The sequence below is a fragment of the Mastigoproctus giganteus genome, chromosome 11, assembly GCF_048544385.1.
Source record: "Mastigoproctus giganteus isolate SK-2022 chromosome 11, ASM4854438v1, whole genome shotgun sequence".
In the NCBI taxonomy this organism is placed as follows: Eukaryota; Metazoa; Arthropoda; class Arachnida; order Uropygi; family Thelyphonidae; genus Mastigoproctus; species Mastigoproctus giganteus.
The window spans coordinates 117,981,668-117,996,237 of NC_143585.1; the positions used below are offsets into that span (position 1 = coordinate 117,981,668).

Consider the following 14,570-nt stretch of genomic DNA (forward strand, 5'->3'; position numbering starts at 1 on the left):
GAATGAGGGAACGCGGTGTCACTGATGGTGGTGTATTCTCAGTTCTGGATCTTTTTACAGAAGTGTTGTCAGTAACATCTGGTCGATTAGGCAGGAGACTTTTTTGAACCCCTGAAGTAAAAGAGGAATTTAAATGATTCATAAGAGTAATATAAAATTTCTGATGCCCTAATGTCTCACTCCACCACGGAACGGTGCAAGGGGATACCCACTCGTGAATTAGCAGGTACTGCATACGCAAATGGAACGCCAAGTTCATTTAGAGCAGGGTTTACCAAACTTTTTCGGACTACCCCCCCCCATTTTAGAGCATATATTTCATCAATGCCCCCCCATAAAGTCAGTCAAATATGACATATTTAAAATTAAATTTTAATAAAAACTATTTAAAATTTAAGCATTTATTTTATAAACAAAAATATAATTATACAACAGTATCTAAAAGTACTTGAATTAATAATATAAAAATAATTAATGTGCAGGATGGTCTGATTGCCATGAGAATAATTTTTCAACATCTGGCTCAATATTAGTAAGCAGCATTCTTAAATCGCCCAATTCCACTATTTATAGTCTGTTTCTCTTTTTCGTCAAAAGGTCCGTAACGGCACTAAATCCACATTCAACTAAATATGGCACTGGGAAAGCAATTAGGAACTTTTTCACAACGGTCCATAATTCAGGATAAAGATTTGTAATTTGTTGCTGCAACTAGAAATGATGGTACCGATTCTTAAATTTGATCTCAAACTCTTTGTTGGTTTTTAATTCAATCAATTCTTCTTGTAATTGCATTACTGTTTCCTCAACACTTGAAAATGGGTCTAAAACCCAATCTGGAATCTTCATGGCAAGAATATCTTTAAATCGTTCGGAAAAGTCCTTACGTAACATTTCCAAATGATGACAGTAGACGAACATCATCATCATGTATTTCTGTCATTTCCTTGAGTGCCGAAAGACTCGGTAACTGGTAAAATTCTCCACATCCCAAGTTGCATTTGAACAGAACAAGCTTGGAAGCAAATGCAGATATAACATCCTTCGTTTCAATCAAATTCAGTTCATCTCCTTGCAGCTGCAAATTCATTTCATTAAACTTGAAATATAAACCTGACACATAAGCTATGTCACTTTTAAACTTTTACAAGTTGTCTTGCAGGGAAGCATCTTTGTTTTCAATGAATTATAAAACTGTCTCAAAAAGACTATAAAAGTGACTCAGACAGATGCCCTTCGACAACCAGCAAACTTCTGTGTGGAGTAGCAAATGATTAAATTCTTCGTTTTGTAGGCACAACTGGCTGAATAATCTGTCATTGAGAGAATTGTTTCTGATTTTGTTAATTGCTGTAATGGCATATTGCAATCAGCGATGCAAGTGATCACTAAGTTTTTTTGCAACTAAATGTTGTCGATGAATCACGAATGCACCGCCATTATTTTCGGCACTGACTTTAAGTGTGCAATGAATCCACGATGGCAGCCCACCATCGACAGAGCTCCATCAGTTGCAGCTGTCATTATATTCGTAAGAAGAATCTCCTTTTCTTTAAAAAACTCTTCCACAACAAGAAATATCGACAAATACTTTAGTATTTGTTACCAAATGTTTGACAAATAATAACTCTTGAGTTAATTTTTCTTCTTTTATAAACCGAACATAAGCTAACGGTAAGGCTTCATTTTCTGGTAGAGTTGATTCATCCAGATGTAACGAAAATTGGTTAGTCCTCAAAAATTTGCATGCGTCTTCCACATCCTTGCCCATTTTGTCAATTTATAGTTGTACTGTATTATTGCTCAAAGGAATTTTCTTGATTATGTCAGTCGCTGGCTTGTGCAACATGGTACGTAGAATCTCACTAACAGCTGGTAGAATTAATTCTTCACCAATAATGTGGCTTTCTAGATTTGGCAATCAGTAATTAAATGTTAAGAGGTGCGTAATCCATCATTTTCTTGCTTTAATGCATCTGAAAACATACTTGACAGCATCAGCTGTTTGCAAAATTGGTCTCGAAGTGGTTGAAAATAAGATAAATCTTTGTCTTGTCTGCATGAATTTTTTTCAAGTGCTCTCCTAAACTTGAAAGTTTCATAGATTCATTGAAAAACACTTTTTGGAAAATCAGGCACATTGGTAATAGCTTGTTTGCAGGTGACAGAATGAAGCCATATTTTAAATATTTGATACTATACTGCCTACATTTCTTCTTTGGTTCTGCCATGGTTATATCTATAAAAAATATATTATTATGGATATGTATTAATATTTATATTATTTATTAAATAAGATAATGCTATCACTGCGCTTAACGTCAGTGACAGTTTTATGAACAACCACTAATTTCTCTAATAATTTCATATTGAAATGATCAGTCTCTCCAATAGTTAATGCCAAAATTCTACAAAGAAAGAAAAAAATGTACTTACAAAATGTCTGGATCTGGGTAGAGTAATAATACCAATAACCATACGTAGCACACTATGTATTGCTGCTACCACCACATGAAGAATGCTGCAAAAGGGTGTAGTAGTAGTAATAGCACATGCACAGCATCAAAGAGCACAAGATCTGTACATACAAACCCGGCGGACGTGCACCAATTGATTGAAGGCTAGCCTCAGGAAAGATTATATTTATTGTATTCTGCACTGGACTTGCCAGAATGTGCACGATCGATCATCGCATCACACTAACATCGTGCGTGCTTAGTCCTGTTTAATCGTCCCAAAGAACGAAACACTGGACTCGACAGAACCTGTGCGAGCGCTCACAACATTACACGTGTTTAGTTCTGTTTAGTCTGCTCGATTCATATGGTTGACGCGTGTTTTCTCGCCATGTTACATCGAATGTGAGAAGCACTATTTTGATACTTCCTACATACAAAGTCGAATGCTTGAAAAGCTGATGTCACAGTAGAGCAGTGTGAAGTTTAATGGTAAGCTTTTTTGTTCCAAAATAATTTGTTGATTTAGTTGTGATTAAATTAGTTAAATAAGTTAATAGAATTCTTTAAATCAGAAAAATGGAAAATATTTAACCTTCAAACAGCTCTAAAGTAAACTCAGCTTTTCAGACATAACTTTATGCATAGGTGGTATCGATTTGTATTCTTTGCCCCTTTTGAGCAGCCTTGCATCCCCTTGCTTCCAATGCCCTCCTCCCCACTCCAAGTCCATCTTGTATTACATCTTTTAACTAATGATTCCATTATTTTCCATCTTTGCACATCTCTAATCTACGGTGACTTATCATGAATTTAAAGATGATCTCGTTATAACAAAATGTTTAGCTAAATCTTTCGCAGCTTCATTTAATATAATTGGATAGATTCCACCAGCCACACAAAGAAGATGAAGGTTCTACCTACATTTCAACATGAAGATTCTACCAATGTTGGTGCAAAACATTTATTCAGTTTATCATTAATTTCACAAGATCATCAACAGTCATACCTTTCATATCCCGTGGAACTTGAGATTCATATCTTTCCTTCTAGTGTTAAAACACATGCAAAGAATTCCTTGCAGCTTTTCTTTCTACTCTTAGCCAAAACAATTTTGGTAATCTACCATAGCCTGTCTAATCCTCTGACTCGTGCAAACTAGTATTAACTAGTAATAATTTGGTTACACTTGGTTTGTAATTAGTGTAGGATTATTATTCTCTAGCAATTTATGATATGCATACCCCCACTCCACTAAATTCCTTAGTTCATTTAACATCCATTTTGGTCAAAATCTTGAACAGTATCTTTAATCAGTATAAAATGCTTAGTGGCCTCTATGATTACCTCTCTGAAAATTAGTGGCTTCCATGATCTCTATGGACACCTTCCGGTTGGCATTTACATTTTTTAAAATGTTAAATGGTCCGGCTGAAAAAGTTTAAAAATGTCTGGGGCCATTACAATTGCTTGTGGGAAAACAAAATCCCTCCCTTTACCTTCAACTGCAGTTATCAATCTGAAGAAATCCCACATTAATATGCAATGATCGCTGCTACCTAAAGGTTCCTTAACATGAAGATTCTTAATACATGATAAATTACTGCTGATAACCAGATCAAGAGCACTGATTTCCCTTGTTGCCTGTAATAATATGTCGGTGTGGAAAGCATTCAAAAAAATAAAGAAATGTTTTCCTATTGAGCAAGTTGCCAACTCACGAGTTCCAATCAATATCGGGAAAGTTAAAATTCTCCATGATAAGGCATTCTGATTTGCTGACCCCACTACTTGTCTGTATAGTTATTCATCAGTCATCACAGTCATGTGGCCTGTAACAGATTCCAACTCTCATTTTTGTATTCCCACCAGACTGACTCAATATTACACTGACAACCTGTGTCTACTGATTGTACTGTTTTAGGGTGTATCTTCTTAACAAAAGCATCACTCTTCTCCACCCCCCCTGTTATGTCTGTCCTTTCGTACACATTATAATCACCATATTCGAATTCTGCATTTTCAATATAAGAATGGCACCGTGTTTTTGTTTATGCCTATAATGTCAACATTTAATGTTGACATTATAGGCATAAAAATTTAATGACTTAACATTTTGCACTCATTAAATTTATTTACTATACTGCTAAGTAAATGAATAAGTGTATGTGCGCCTGTTTGCATTTTTATAAACCCTTACACAACCCATGTAATCCCACCCCTCTGCCTTTCAAGCAAATGTCTATCACAGTACAAGCAATGCAAGAAGCAATTCTTTTTGGTGTCATTAAATTATTAATCTGTATATCTCCTAACAAACAGTTTTCCAACCCTGCTAACACTGCCTCATATAGCATCACAAAATAGTCCTGTACCTCTTCTATTCAAGCATATCTCATCTATATAAAAATAGTCCTATCTGTTAACAAGCATTGGTCATGTTGACAAAAATGCTACTGCACAATTTCTCCAGGGCCAAATTTATTAACAAAGCTCTCAATCATACTTTGCCTCCTATCATGTCTTGGCAAAATTGCAGACATTTTCAAATTGAGCCCTAACTCAGTTTTTTCTCATCACCTCATACTTGTTAGGTACACATGTCTACGCTTAATACTATTAATATCAACATGAACAACAATACCACCTTTTGTGCCCTGAAAAGATAATTGTTCTACAGTATCACCAAACTTCTGCCTCTGGCAGACACCCTGGTCCTATTCCACCTATCCTTATGATATAAAATATTTCCTGCTTCTCTGACAACAGTATCACCAAAAATACAATACATCCTGCTCACAGTGATCCTCCATCCAACCAGATGCATGAGAGGTAGGCTCTAACATTAAGGTGAGTAGCTGAGTGCTTAACAAGTCTCCTGATTTAATTCCCTTTTTTTTTTTGCAGGGTAATGACTCTTTTCTTCAAGCATTCAAATTCATCCAACACAACTCTAACCTACCATTCAATTTCCTCACTCTCTCCACACTTAGTACAAAGGCATCTCTCCTTTGGCATTACATCCAACTACAGTCATTGTGTGAGGTATGTATTCAGACAACTTGGTTGTCTGAATACATACCTCACACAATACATGCAATAAAACCATGATGATCATCTATCATACTACTATCAAGAACTGGATGTTTAATACACTGCAGCAATGGGTTGTGTTCCTGAAACAGTCCTAAACAAATATGTGCAAATTCAAGAGGAGATGCATTCCTCAAACACATAAATAGTCACCAATGTAACAATTTTTCAGCTTATCTTATGCAGATAAGCTGAAAAATAATGTCAACTTCAACAAAAATAATTGTCAATTGAAAATTCTATTAAAATTAATAGAATTTTTTTAAAATTAACATAAAAAAATTTGTAAATAAAATTTAATGTACTATATGAGAAAAAAATATTTTTACAAAAAATTCAACTGAAAGTTACCTGTACAGTACAATAATATTTACAGATACAGTTACCTGTACAGTACAATAACATTTACAGTTACCTGTATTTACAAGTTTTATTAATTTACAAACTTAATTTTTATTAATTAAGAAATAAACATGCAAATGTAAAAAAAAAACAAAAAAAAATTTATGTAAAAAACTTTATCCTGACTCTGCATGAATATATAGCATGTTATTTTAATTTTCCCACCATTAGATAGCAGATTACCAAGGTATCTGTATTTATCCACTAGCAATATCCTCTTATCCATTTTAATAATTATTTCCTATTCATCCCCTCCCACCACCACAGGGTGGTGGGAGGGGATGAATAGGAAATAATTATTAAAATTAAGGTTATGGGATGAAAATTTATTTTTATTTTCATCCCATAACCTTAACAAATTTCCTTAAATTTTCCCTACAAAATCTGTAAGCCCTCTTCTATATCAGATAATCTGAGTGCCACACATCTCCAAATCTCACTGTCTTTACAATTTTACCCATATCTTTACACCCTCCTTTTCCATCTCTCCTTCTGTCCCCTTATGATCTTTACATATATATTTAACACTGTTGAGGATAGGACACCCTTGTCTCATCTATTTGTTCATATTACCCATATCCATTTTAAACATAACCCTTGGATCCCAATATAGTTAGCTGAGTGGTCAGGAGCGAGAGTGCATAGCATGCATTCCTTGAATGGACCGGGGTTCAAGCCCATGACTACTAAATATGATAAATATTTGTATTGACAATTTTTTGTAAACTCTACTCACTTGGTTTTCGTGCCAGAGTATAAACAAAAAAATATTTAATATAGTTCATCTACCAATCTTCTCTCTCTCTCTCTCCAATTACATCCTTCAGTATCTCTATCAACTTTTTCAAATTTACCTTATCAAATCCTTTTCCCAAATCCACAAAAACAAACATTCATTCACCACTATATTTCTTTCCAACATCTGTAAAAATACAATGTAACCACAAAAAGACCATTTTTTCTTTTAAAATTTTGTAATCTACGTTCTAATTTCCATGTCATCCTTCAGAAGCATATAAGGATGACATGTGAATGTTTATACAGGCTGGTCTCGATTAATTCATCCCACAAGCACATTGCGCAAAACAGAAACACATTAATTGAATATAATAATCAATAGGAAAAATTATAATTGGTCCGTGACCTTCAGGAATGTCCATAAAGAATATCTTTTAAATAACTTTTTAACTTTATACCATGTAAAAGATAATGAAAATAATTGTAGAAATAAATGTTTATTGCATAAAATACACAATGAAGAAACTATATGTTACGGAAATATTTGAACAGAGTCATTTGAACAGTGTTGCCTTTTTTTTTCAATCAATTTTGGATAACAGTGTTGCTTTTTTTTTTTTTTATCAATCAATTTCGCATAACAGTGTTGCCTTCTTTTTTTTTTGATAACCGACAAAACAATCTTCTCTAGGCCCTTGCAAAATAAGTATCACAGAGAACCTCAAGCCTTTTGTTTGAGGTTCTCTGTGATATGAAAGATTTCATCTAGTTCTTTTACCGTTTAATATTTTCATCTGGCTCATTTAAAAATTATTTTTTTTCATCAATCAATTTCAGATAAAAAAAACTTATATTTAAAAATTAAATTTTTAAATGCAAGTCTGCATGTGACTTTATTAGTGGAAGACAAACAAGTAACATGTCTGCTTCTGATAGTTGATGGATCACACTGAGGTGGGCAAGTGTTTGCCCACCTCAGTGTGAGGTGGGCAAACACTTGTTTATTGCCTATCCGACGCGTGGTGAGCTTAGCACACAATTCAAATCTTTTTCAACTATCGCACAAACAAGATTGTGTTAACTGGAAATTTGCATCGTGTAAAGCGAAAAGTGGTATAATTTTTTCAAATAGCGGTAACTGAAAAATGAGTTAATCGAAATTGCGTTATGCGAGGCCTAGCTGTAAATGATAAATTTTTCAGTGGTTATTAATATTATCTATACTTTCCGTAGTCTGAAGCTTTTAGCTCTAAATTTTTTTATTTACACTACTGTACACCTGAAAATATATACTAAAAAAATAATTACTAAATACTGAAAATACTACTGAAAATAAAACAATGCCATGTAATTAACTGTGGTTGATGCAATGCACTAACTTGTATGTCTATTATAACTACTTTAAAAATAATCTATAATGTTCGTGACTACAATAGTTTTTTGAAAAAAATTTAAGATAGCTTTTTAGTAATTTTCCCATTCTTCTAATCACTCTCCAAGGTGAAAATAAAATAAAATAAAAATAAAACTTTCAAATAAAATGAGCCACATATGTAGAACTTTCTTTAAAAAAGTCAAAATAAAAATTATCTTGCCAGTAGCAAAAATATAGCATTTCCCATTGCCACAAATAGCCCACTGCACTGCAGGACATGTAGCTATGCCAGTCCACAAAACATTACATGAATGAAGGTGGTGGCAGTGGTGAGTGGATTGATCCACCTAGGAGCATTCTGACCATGGCTCTATCCACAATCATTAACCATAAATGGAGTTTATTGCTAATGACCAATGTTTTACATTTCTAGGAAAAGTACTAAAGATTACAACAGGATTGGGGTAAAAAAAAAATACATGTACTCTCACACCAGTGAACCATATACATTGGTTCACTGCATGATCAAATCACTTTACGATGGGCTCTCCATAATAAAATACCACTCGCTATACGATGTGTAGTAAGCGCCAGTCATTGTGATCACGTTTGCAAATTAAATTTTAAGGCAATTCTAATAAGCGAAAATAGGAGGAATATTATTCACAGGCTATAAAAGTCAAGATATAAAGCACAAATTTACTCTTTATTAGCTTACCAATTAACAAAATTAAATGATACATGAAAATCAGAATTATTTTCCATAGGTTAGCAAAATAAAAACATTTACGCTATGTACACAGCTTAATTAATACTCAAAGGTACATACTAATTGAAATTTCTGTTCACTGACATTACATTTGGGGGGGGGGTTGTAAAATTTAAAACAATAAAAAGGTTAAGCAATCAATAACAAAGAACATGGCCTTCCCAAATTGCAACTAACACAATACACAAAAATGAGATACGGAGTAACAAGTTTGCGAAGCTTAAAAAATAGGAATGAAGAGAAGATTCTGAAAATTTATTTGTTTTTTATATGATTGAAGATTTCAGTGAAGGGGAAACACATTTTACCATAATAATGTAAAAGCCCACAGAATTCCAGCTATCGGTACTGTCGCAAATGTAATAAGATCAAGTTTCCTACCCATTTATAATAGATTGCACTATCAGAAAAGCCCAATAAACTAGAACTGAAAATTGTTTTTGTTTTATGGTAGTGACCTTCAGAAATGTTACAGTCATTCAAAATTGCTTCTTATAACCGAACATATGATAACAATAAAGTTTGTGCACTTTAATAATTTGAATTGGTTTTTTTGAAATTTGATTCAATAAAGTGGTATTCTAAAGTATTCTATATAAAATAAATACAATTTCCATTATAAAAACTACCTTTTAGGGAGATAAATAGCTTAGTTATTATAGCGAAAATTTCAACTTCTGAGGTCAACTTCCGGCATAGAGTTCACAGTGTTAGGAATATGTTTGGTAATATGATTTATTCTCATTGCAAATAAGGTAACACTGAGCCCTGTGGGACTCCTTCCTCTTGTATAATTTGCGAGAAAACTTGCTGATAGCAAACTTGAAAAGATCTATACTGAAGGAAGTTTTGTATGCAGCATGGTAAGTGGCCTTTCGAGTCAAGGGAACGAAGATCTTTCAAGATACCAAAATGCTAGGTGGTGTCAAAGGTCTTCTCTATGTCAGGGCGGACCATAACGAGATGTTCATTTCGGATAAATGCATTCCTGATATTTGTTTCAGCTTTGACCATGAGATCTAGGGATGACCGATTTTTTCTGAAACCAAATTGGTTATCAGAGAATAGATTTTTTGAATCAAGATACCATGTTAGTCGTTGATGTATAATTTTTTTCTAAAGTTTTACTCAAGCAACTGGTAAGAGAAATAGGTCTATAGTTGTAAGGGATAGAATGATCTTTCCCAGGTTTGGGAATTGCAGTGATAGGAGTGATGCTAGTGAGTGGGGAATGAATGCTCGATAAATATACGGTTGTAGAAGGTCACCAGCAAGGATAATGATTTATTATCTAAGTGTTGAAGCATTATATAATACACTCCGTTGGGACCAACACTGTTTTTTGAGGTATATATAGCTTCTTGAAGTTCGATCATAGTAAGTATCTGATTGCATGGTAGAGAAGCATCGTTTTTAAGTTAAATTTTGATTTTTCGGCTGAAGCTTTAATTTTCTGAAATGAAGGATCATATGAGGTCAAGGCAGACAAGTGGGAAAATATGGACCTTAGGGCATTCACAATCTCTACAGGATTAGAGAGCTCTTGACCATTCTAGTTGAAAATTGGCGAGGATAATGGAGGAAATTTGCCATTTATTTTTTTCCATATCATTCTTACATAAGTATTTTTATTGATTGAAGTTGCAAATCGGATCCAAGAGATGTATCGGGCTTTCGCTCTGAGTTTCTTATATTATATAAGATTATTGGTGGTAGGATATTTGTGGAATATATTCCATGCTAGGTTTTTTGCTTTTTTGGCATTCTTACAATCCTCGTTCCACCAATAATTTATGGGTCTACAGATGTGTGACTATGATTGTGGGATGGCAATAGATGCAGCTGCTAGAATTTCTTTGGTGATATGATCAGTTACTGGGTCTATTGGGAGAGATTCGATGATCTGTTTATCAAATTAAACATGAGGTGTACTTTGCCCAATCTGATTTGGAAATTTTCTATTTTGTGTGTTTTTTTGCAGTTGAAGAGTGTGATGTTTAAATTTTAGAGATTAATGGGTAGTGGTCACTGTTTAGTTGATCATCAAGAGCTGTCCACTCAATACTAGGAAAGAGGATCAGAGTGCAGAAGTTAGATATATTGCAGAGACTGTTCCTGTTGGGAGGTAGATGTAAGTTGGTGAACCAGTATTTAGGATGGTTAAAATTTGTCTGTCAATGAGCATTTCAATGAGTTATCCTTGTCCATCTGCATTGGGAGAACCCCACAATGGATAGTGTCCATTGAAGTCGCCAAATAAACAAAGGGCTTGGCAACTGCAGGATAAGATCTTCAAATTCGTGAATAGTAACAAGGATGATTGGGTGGTAGATAGATCGAAACAAGTGTCAGAGTAATGCCAATTGCTATTCATGTAGCAATAGCTTCTATAGAGGTCTGTAAAGAAATAAGTCTGCAAGAGACTCATGAATCTATAAGAATGGCTACTCCACCACTAGCATTATTGCAACAGTTCCATCTTGTCTGAAAAGAGTATAATTTTTTTATCCGTAGCCAAGTGGTCAGGAGCGGGAGTGCAGTCTTTGAGTAGACCGGGATTCAAGCCCCTGACTGCTGAATACGGTCAATCTGCCAACCAGCGTGGCAGATTATGGTCCATTTCCCTCAGCATGAATTGTTGAGGAGGCTTCCATCCTGCAGTGGGTTGATAATGGCTGCACTTTACTTTTTTTTTTTTTTTTTTACCTGAGGCGTCAGATATGTCTCCTGTAAGCAGATGCCTACTGGATTATGCTGCTTAGTTATGTCATCAATATTGCTCCTAAAGCCTCTACAATTCAATTGGACAACATTGTTCATTGTTTCAATTTAGATGAAGGAACTGAATCTGACTGCTTTTTGGAAGTCTGTTTGACATGGTCAATTTTAATCTTATCTCTTTTTGAGAAAACAGGTCTTGTGTCTATTTCATCCTCTGGATGGATCTCCAGAATGATTTCAGTATCATCTTGACTGGAAATTTCATTACTATCCATAAGGGAGGAATCAAATGTCTTTTTTCAATTAGAATCTGTGTTTTCTGCTTGGACAGATCTTACGGGAGCTGCATCGGCAGTAGGTGGTATTGTGACTGGTGTGTTGTTAGCTCTGCTTGAAATCAGTTGCTTTGAAGGCTGAGGTACAGAGCTGAGCAGGGAACGAGCCCGTTCCAAAATAGAGATATTCCGAGGAATTGATATATCAGTCTGGACTAATACTGAATGAAACTTTTCAGCATACGTGCATCTAGGTATCTGTAGTTGTATTTGCCTTCTTGCTTCTGGAAATGAAACTTTCTTTTCTATTTTATATTTCTGGATTTTTTTTCTCGTATTTCCATTGTTCACAATTTTTAGAAAAGGTTATGGTTGCCTTTAATTGGGGCAGAGCGGAGACTGGGCATTACAGTTCAGCCTGGGAATGATCTTTTGAACCACAGTTAGAACATATGGGTCACCTCGACAAACTGTTTGTGAGTGTCTGAATTTCTGACACATGTAACATCTTATTGGGTTCGGAATATATGGGTGAATGCAGCAATGCAAATACTCTGCTTTTACTGATGAAGGTAAACTGGGTGAGCTGAATGTCAAAATTATGCTGCAGGTTGGAAGGACTTCGCCATCTTTTTTCATCATAATTCGTTTTGCCTGTGTGACTTTCTGATCCTGGAGTTCCTGAACAATTTCTTCTTCTGAGACATCATTAGGTCCCATTCAGAAATAATGCCTTTCAATGAATTAAGTGTGGCATGTGGGGATACCTTAACTGGAACTCCACCAAATGAGGTGAGTGAGTAAAGACTCAGTGTTTGGAGTTGGTGGTGTTGACAAGCAGGTTGCCAGATTTCAGTCGTACCATTTTCAGGGAGCCAGCTATGCTCACAAGACATTTTTTGAATGAGGAATGGCGATAGATTACCTAAGGACTGGTTAGTTAGCGAATGTAGAATGAGAAAACTTGGGTTTTCCATTCGGGGAGCAGCCATCCTCAGTCTCTTTAAATTGGATGAGTCATTATCGGGTATGTGCAAATCCAATGGATTTCGATTTGCAGTCCTAATCGGTGGAAAATTGTCACAGTCCGTGTTTTGCTCCTTTTGGCCCTGGGGGTTGGTTTTACCACCCAGGTTTCCGGCCCGGCCACGGGGAGACAGGAGCAGTGCCACAAGGTGACCAAGAGACTAAGTTAGTTAGTTAGTACTATTAGAAATAGAAACAGAAAGATAACTTTCCTTTCTAGGCCTTTGCCTACTTCTTGCAGTGCAAACGAGCTATACTAATTAATAAATAAAGAAAACGGTTGTTGAAAAAAAAATAATCTATCTCTTGAAGGCTCTTTGGAGATAATGCTTTGAGGAACACATACAAATCGCTTGGTCACGGAACGCTTGGCACCTGGGGCCAAGACTAAGGCAGTCTGGAGAGTGTACTGCAAGTAAATTTCAGCAGTGAAGGCATTACACTCATGAACTCCAATAATCTTCTTTTAATAATGAGAAAAAAACTAATCACAATACATCATTATCAACTTCCTAAAAATTCTTAACCTAAGAATTATTTCAAAAGATTATCAAATACTAAATTTAAAAAACTTATATCAAAAATAACTTACATCCTCTCCAAAATTGATGATGTCAACGTTGACTTTTTCTTTCTTCAACCGTTTTGCAAGTTTTATTAGCTAAAAAGAAAAGCAGAAATAGAAACATTTAAAATAACCCATTTCTTGCACAATTCACCTTATATCATGTTTAATAACATGAAATTAAATACAAAATGTCAAGTGTCAAAAATTTGTTTTGGGGATGAAAGGGAAGTGTAAAACTATCAAAGCTTCTTTACATTTTAGAAATTATAATATAACTAATACTTTACTTTTTTGTTGCCCAGATGATTATATAAAGCACAAGGAATACTCTCTCTTTTCTTTAAGAGATGACAGGCTTTCAATTTATCTTCAAAACCAACATGGCACATTAGTAAAAGAATAGTAAAGTTTGACTCATGAAGCTAGATTTAAGGGCGATTGTCGAGCTAGTGTTGTCGAAGAGTTTTTTTAGCCACATCTCACTGACGATCCTTTTGAAGCAAGTACATGTTGGACATACAGACTGAACAGTGATGTGTGATTCGTTATTACTGAGAAAGACAGGGCTTAAATGCATCAGAAACGGTTAAAGAGATGAGTGAAGCATATGGTAATGAGCGTCTTGGTAGATGGCCATATTCTGGTGTGGCCGATCTTTCCAGTGTGAACTGATTTCTCCATCAAGACAATGCCAGGCCCCATACAGCTAATATTGTGCAGGCAGTGATCACTGCCACAGGTGCCAAGGTTCTGCCACATCTCCCTTTTTCACCAGACTTAGCCCCGTGTGATTTTTTTCCTGTTTCCATAGCTGAAGAAAGCTCTGAAAGGCTCTTTGAGTCCAACACAATGCTCACAGAGCCACAACAGAAGCACTTCAGTCTTTCAAAAAACGGCTTGCAAGAAGCATTTAATGTGGTGGTACAACAGAGGTGAAAGTGTAATTTTCAAGGGAGAGTATTTTGAGAAGAAATTCACAGAATGTTCAGATGATGACAATTACGATAAGATCTTGTGCCAGTCCATGAAATAAATGATCGCCCCTCGTAGTAAACAAGTAAAATAACATTTTATAATATAAATTCATAAATATTTCATTTTCTGCAATCTCTGGACAGCATCTCCTGTTTTAATCTGACATACGAAG

At 35.1% G+C, this 14,570-nt stretch overlaps 1 protein-coding gene across 2 annotated transcripts in view; it reads right to left on the minus strand.

The window, feature by feature from the left end:
* Rpn10 (regulatory particle non-ATPase 10) overlaps window positions 1–14,570 on the minus strand; it is a 267,771-nt gene that overhangs the window by 119,946 nt on the left and 133,255 nt on the right. For both annotated transcript variants that reach the window (XM_090385019.1, XM_090385020.1), the window contains one exon: window positions 13,448–13,516. In XM_090385019.1, the coding sequence (XP_090241145.1) occupies window positions 13,448–13,516 (69 nt within the window). The remainder of the gene's footprint in view (window positions 1–13,447; window positions 13,517–14,570) is intronic.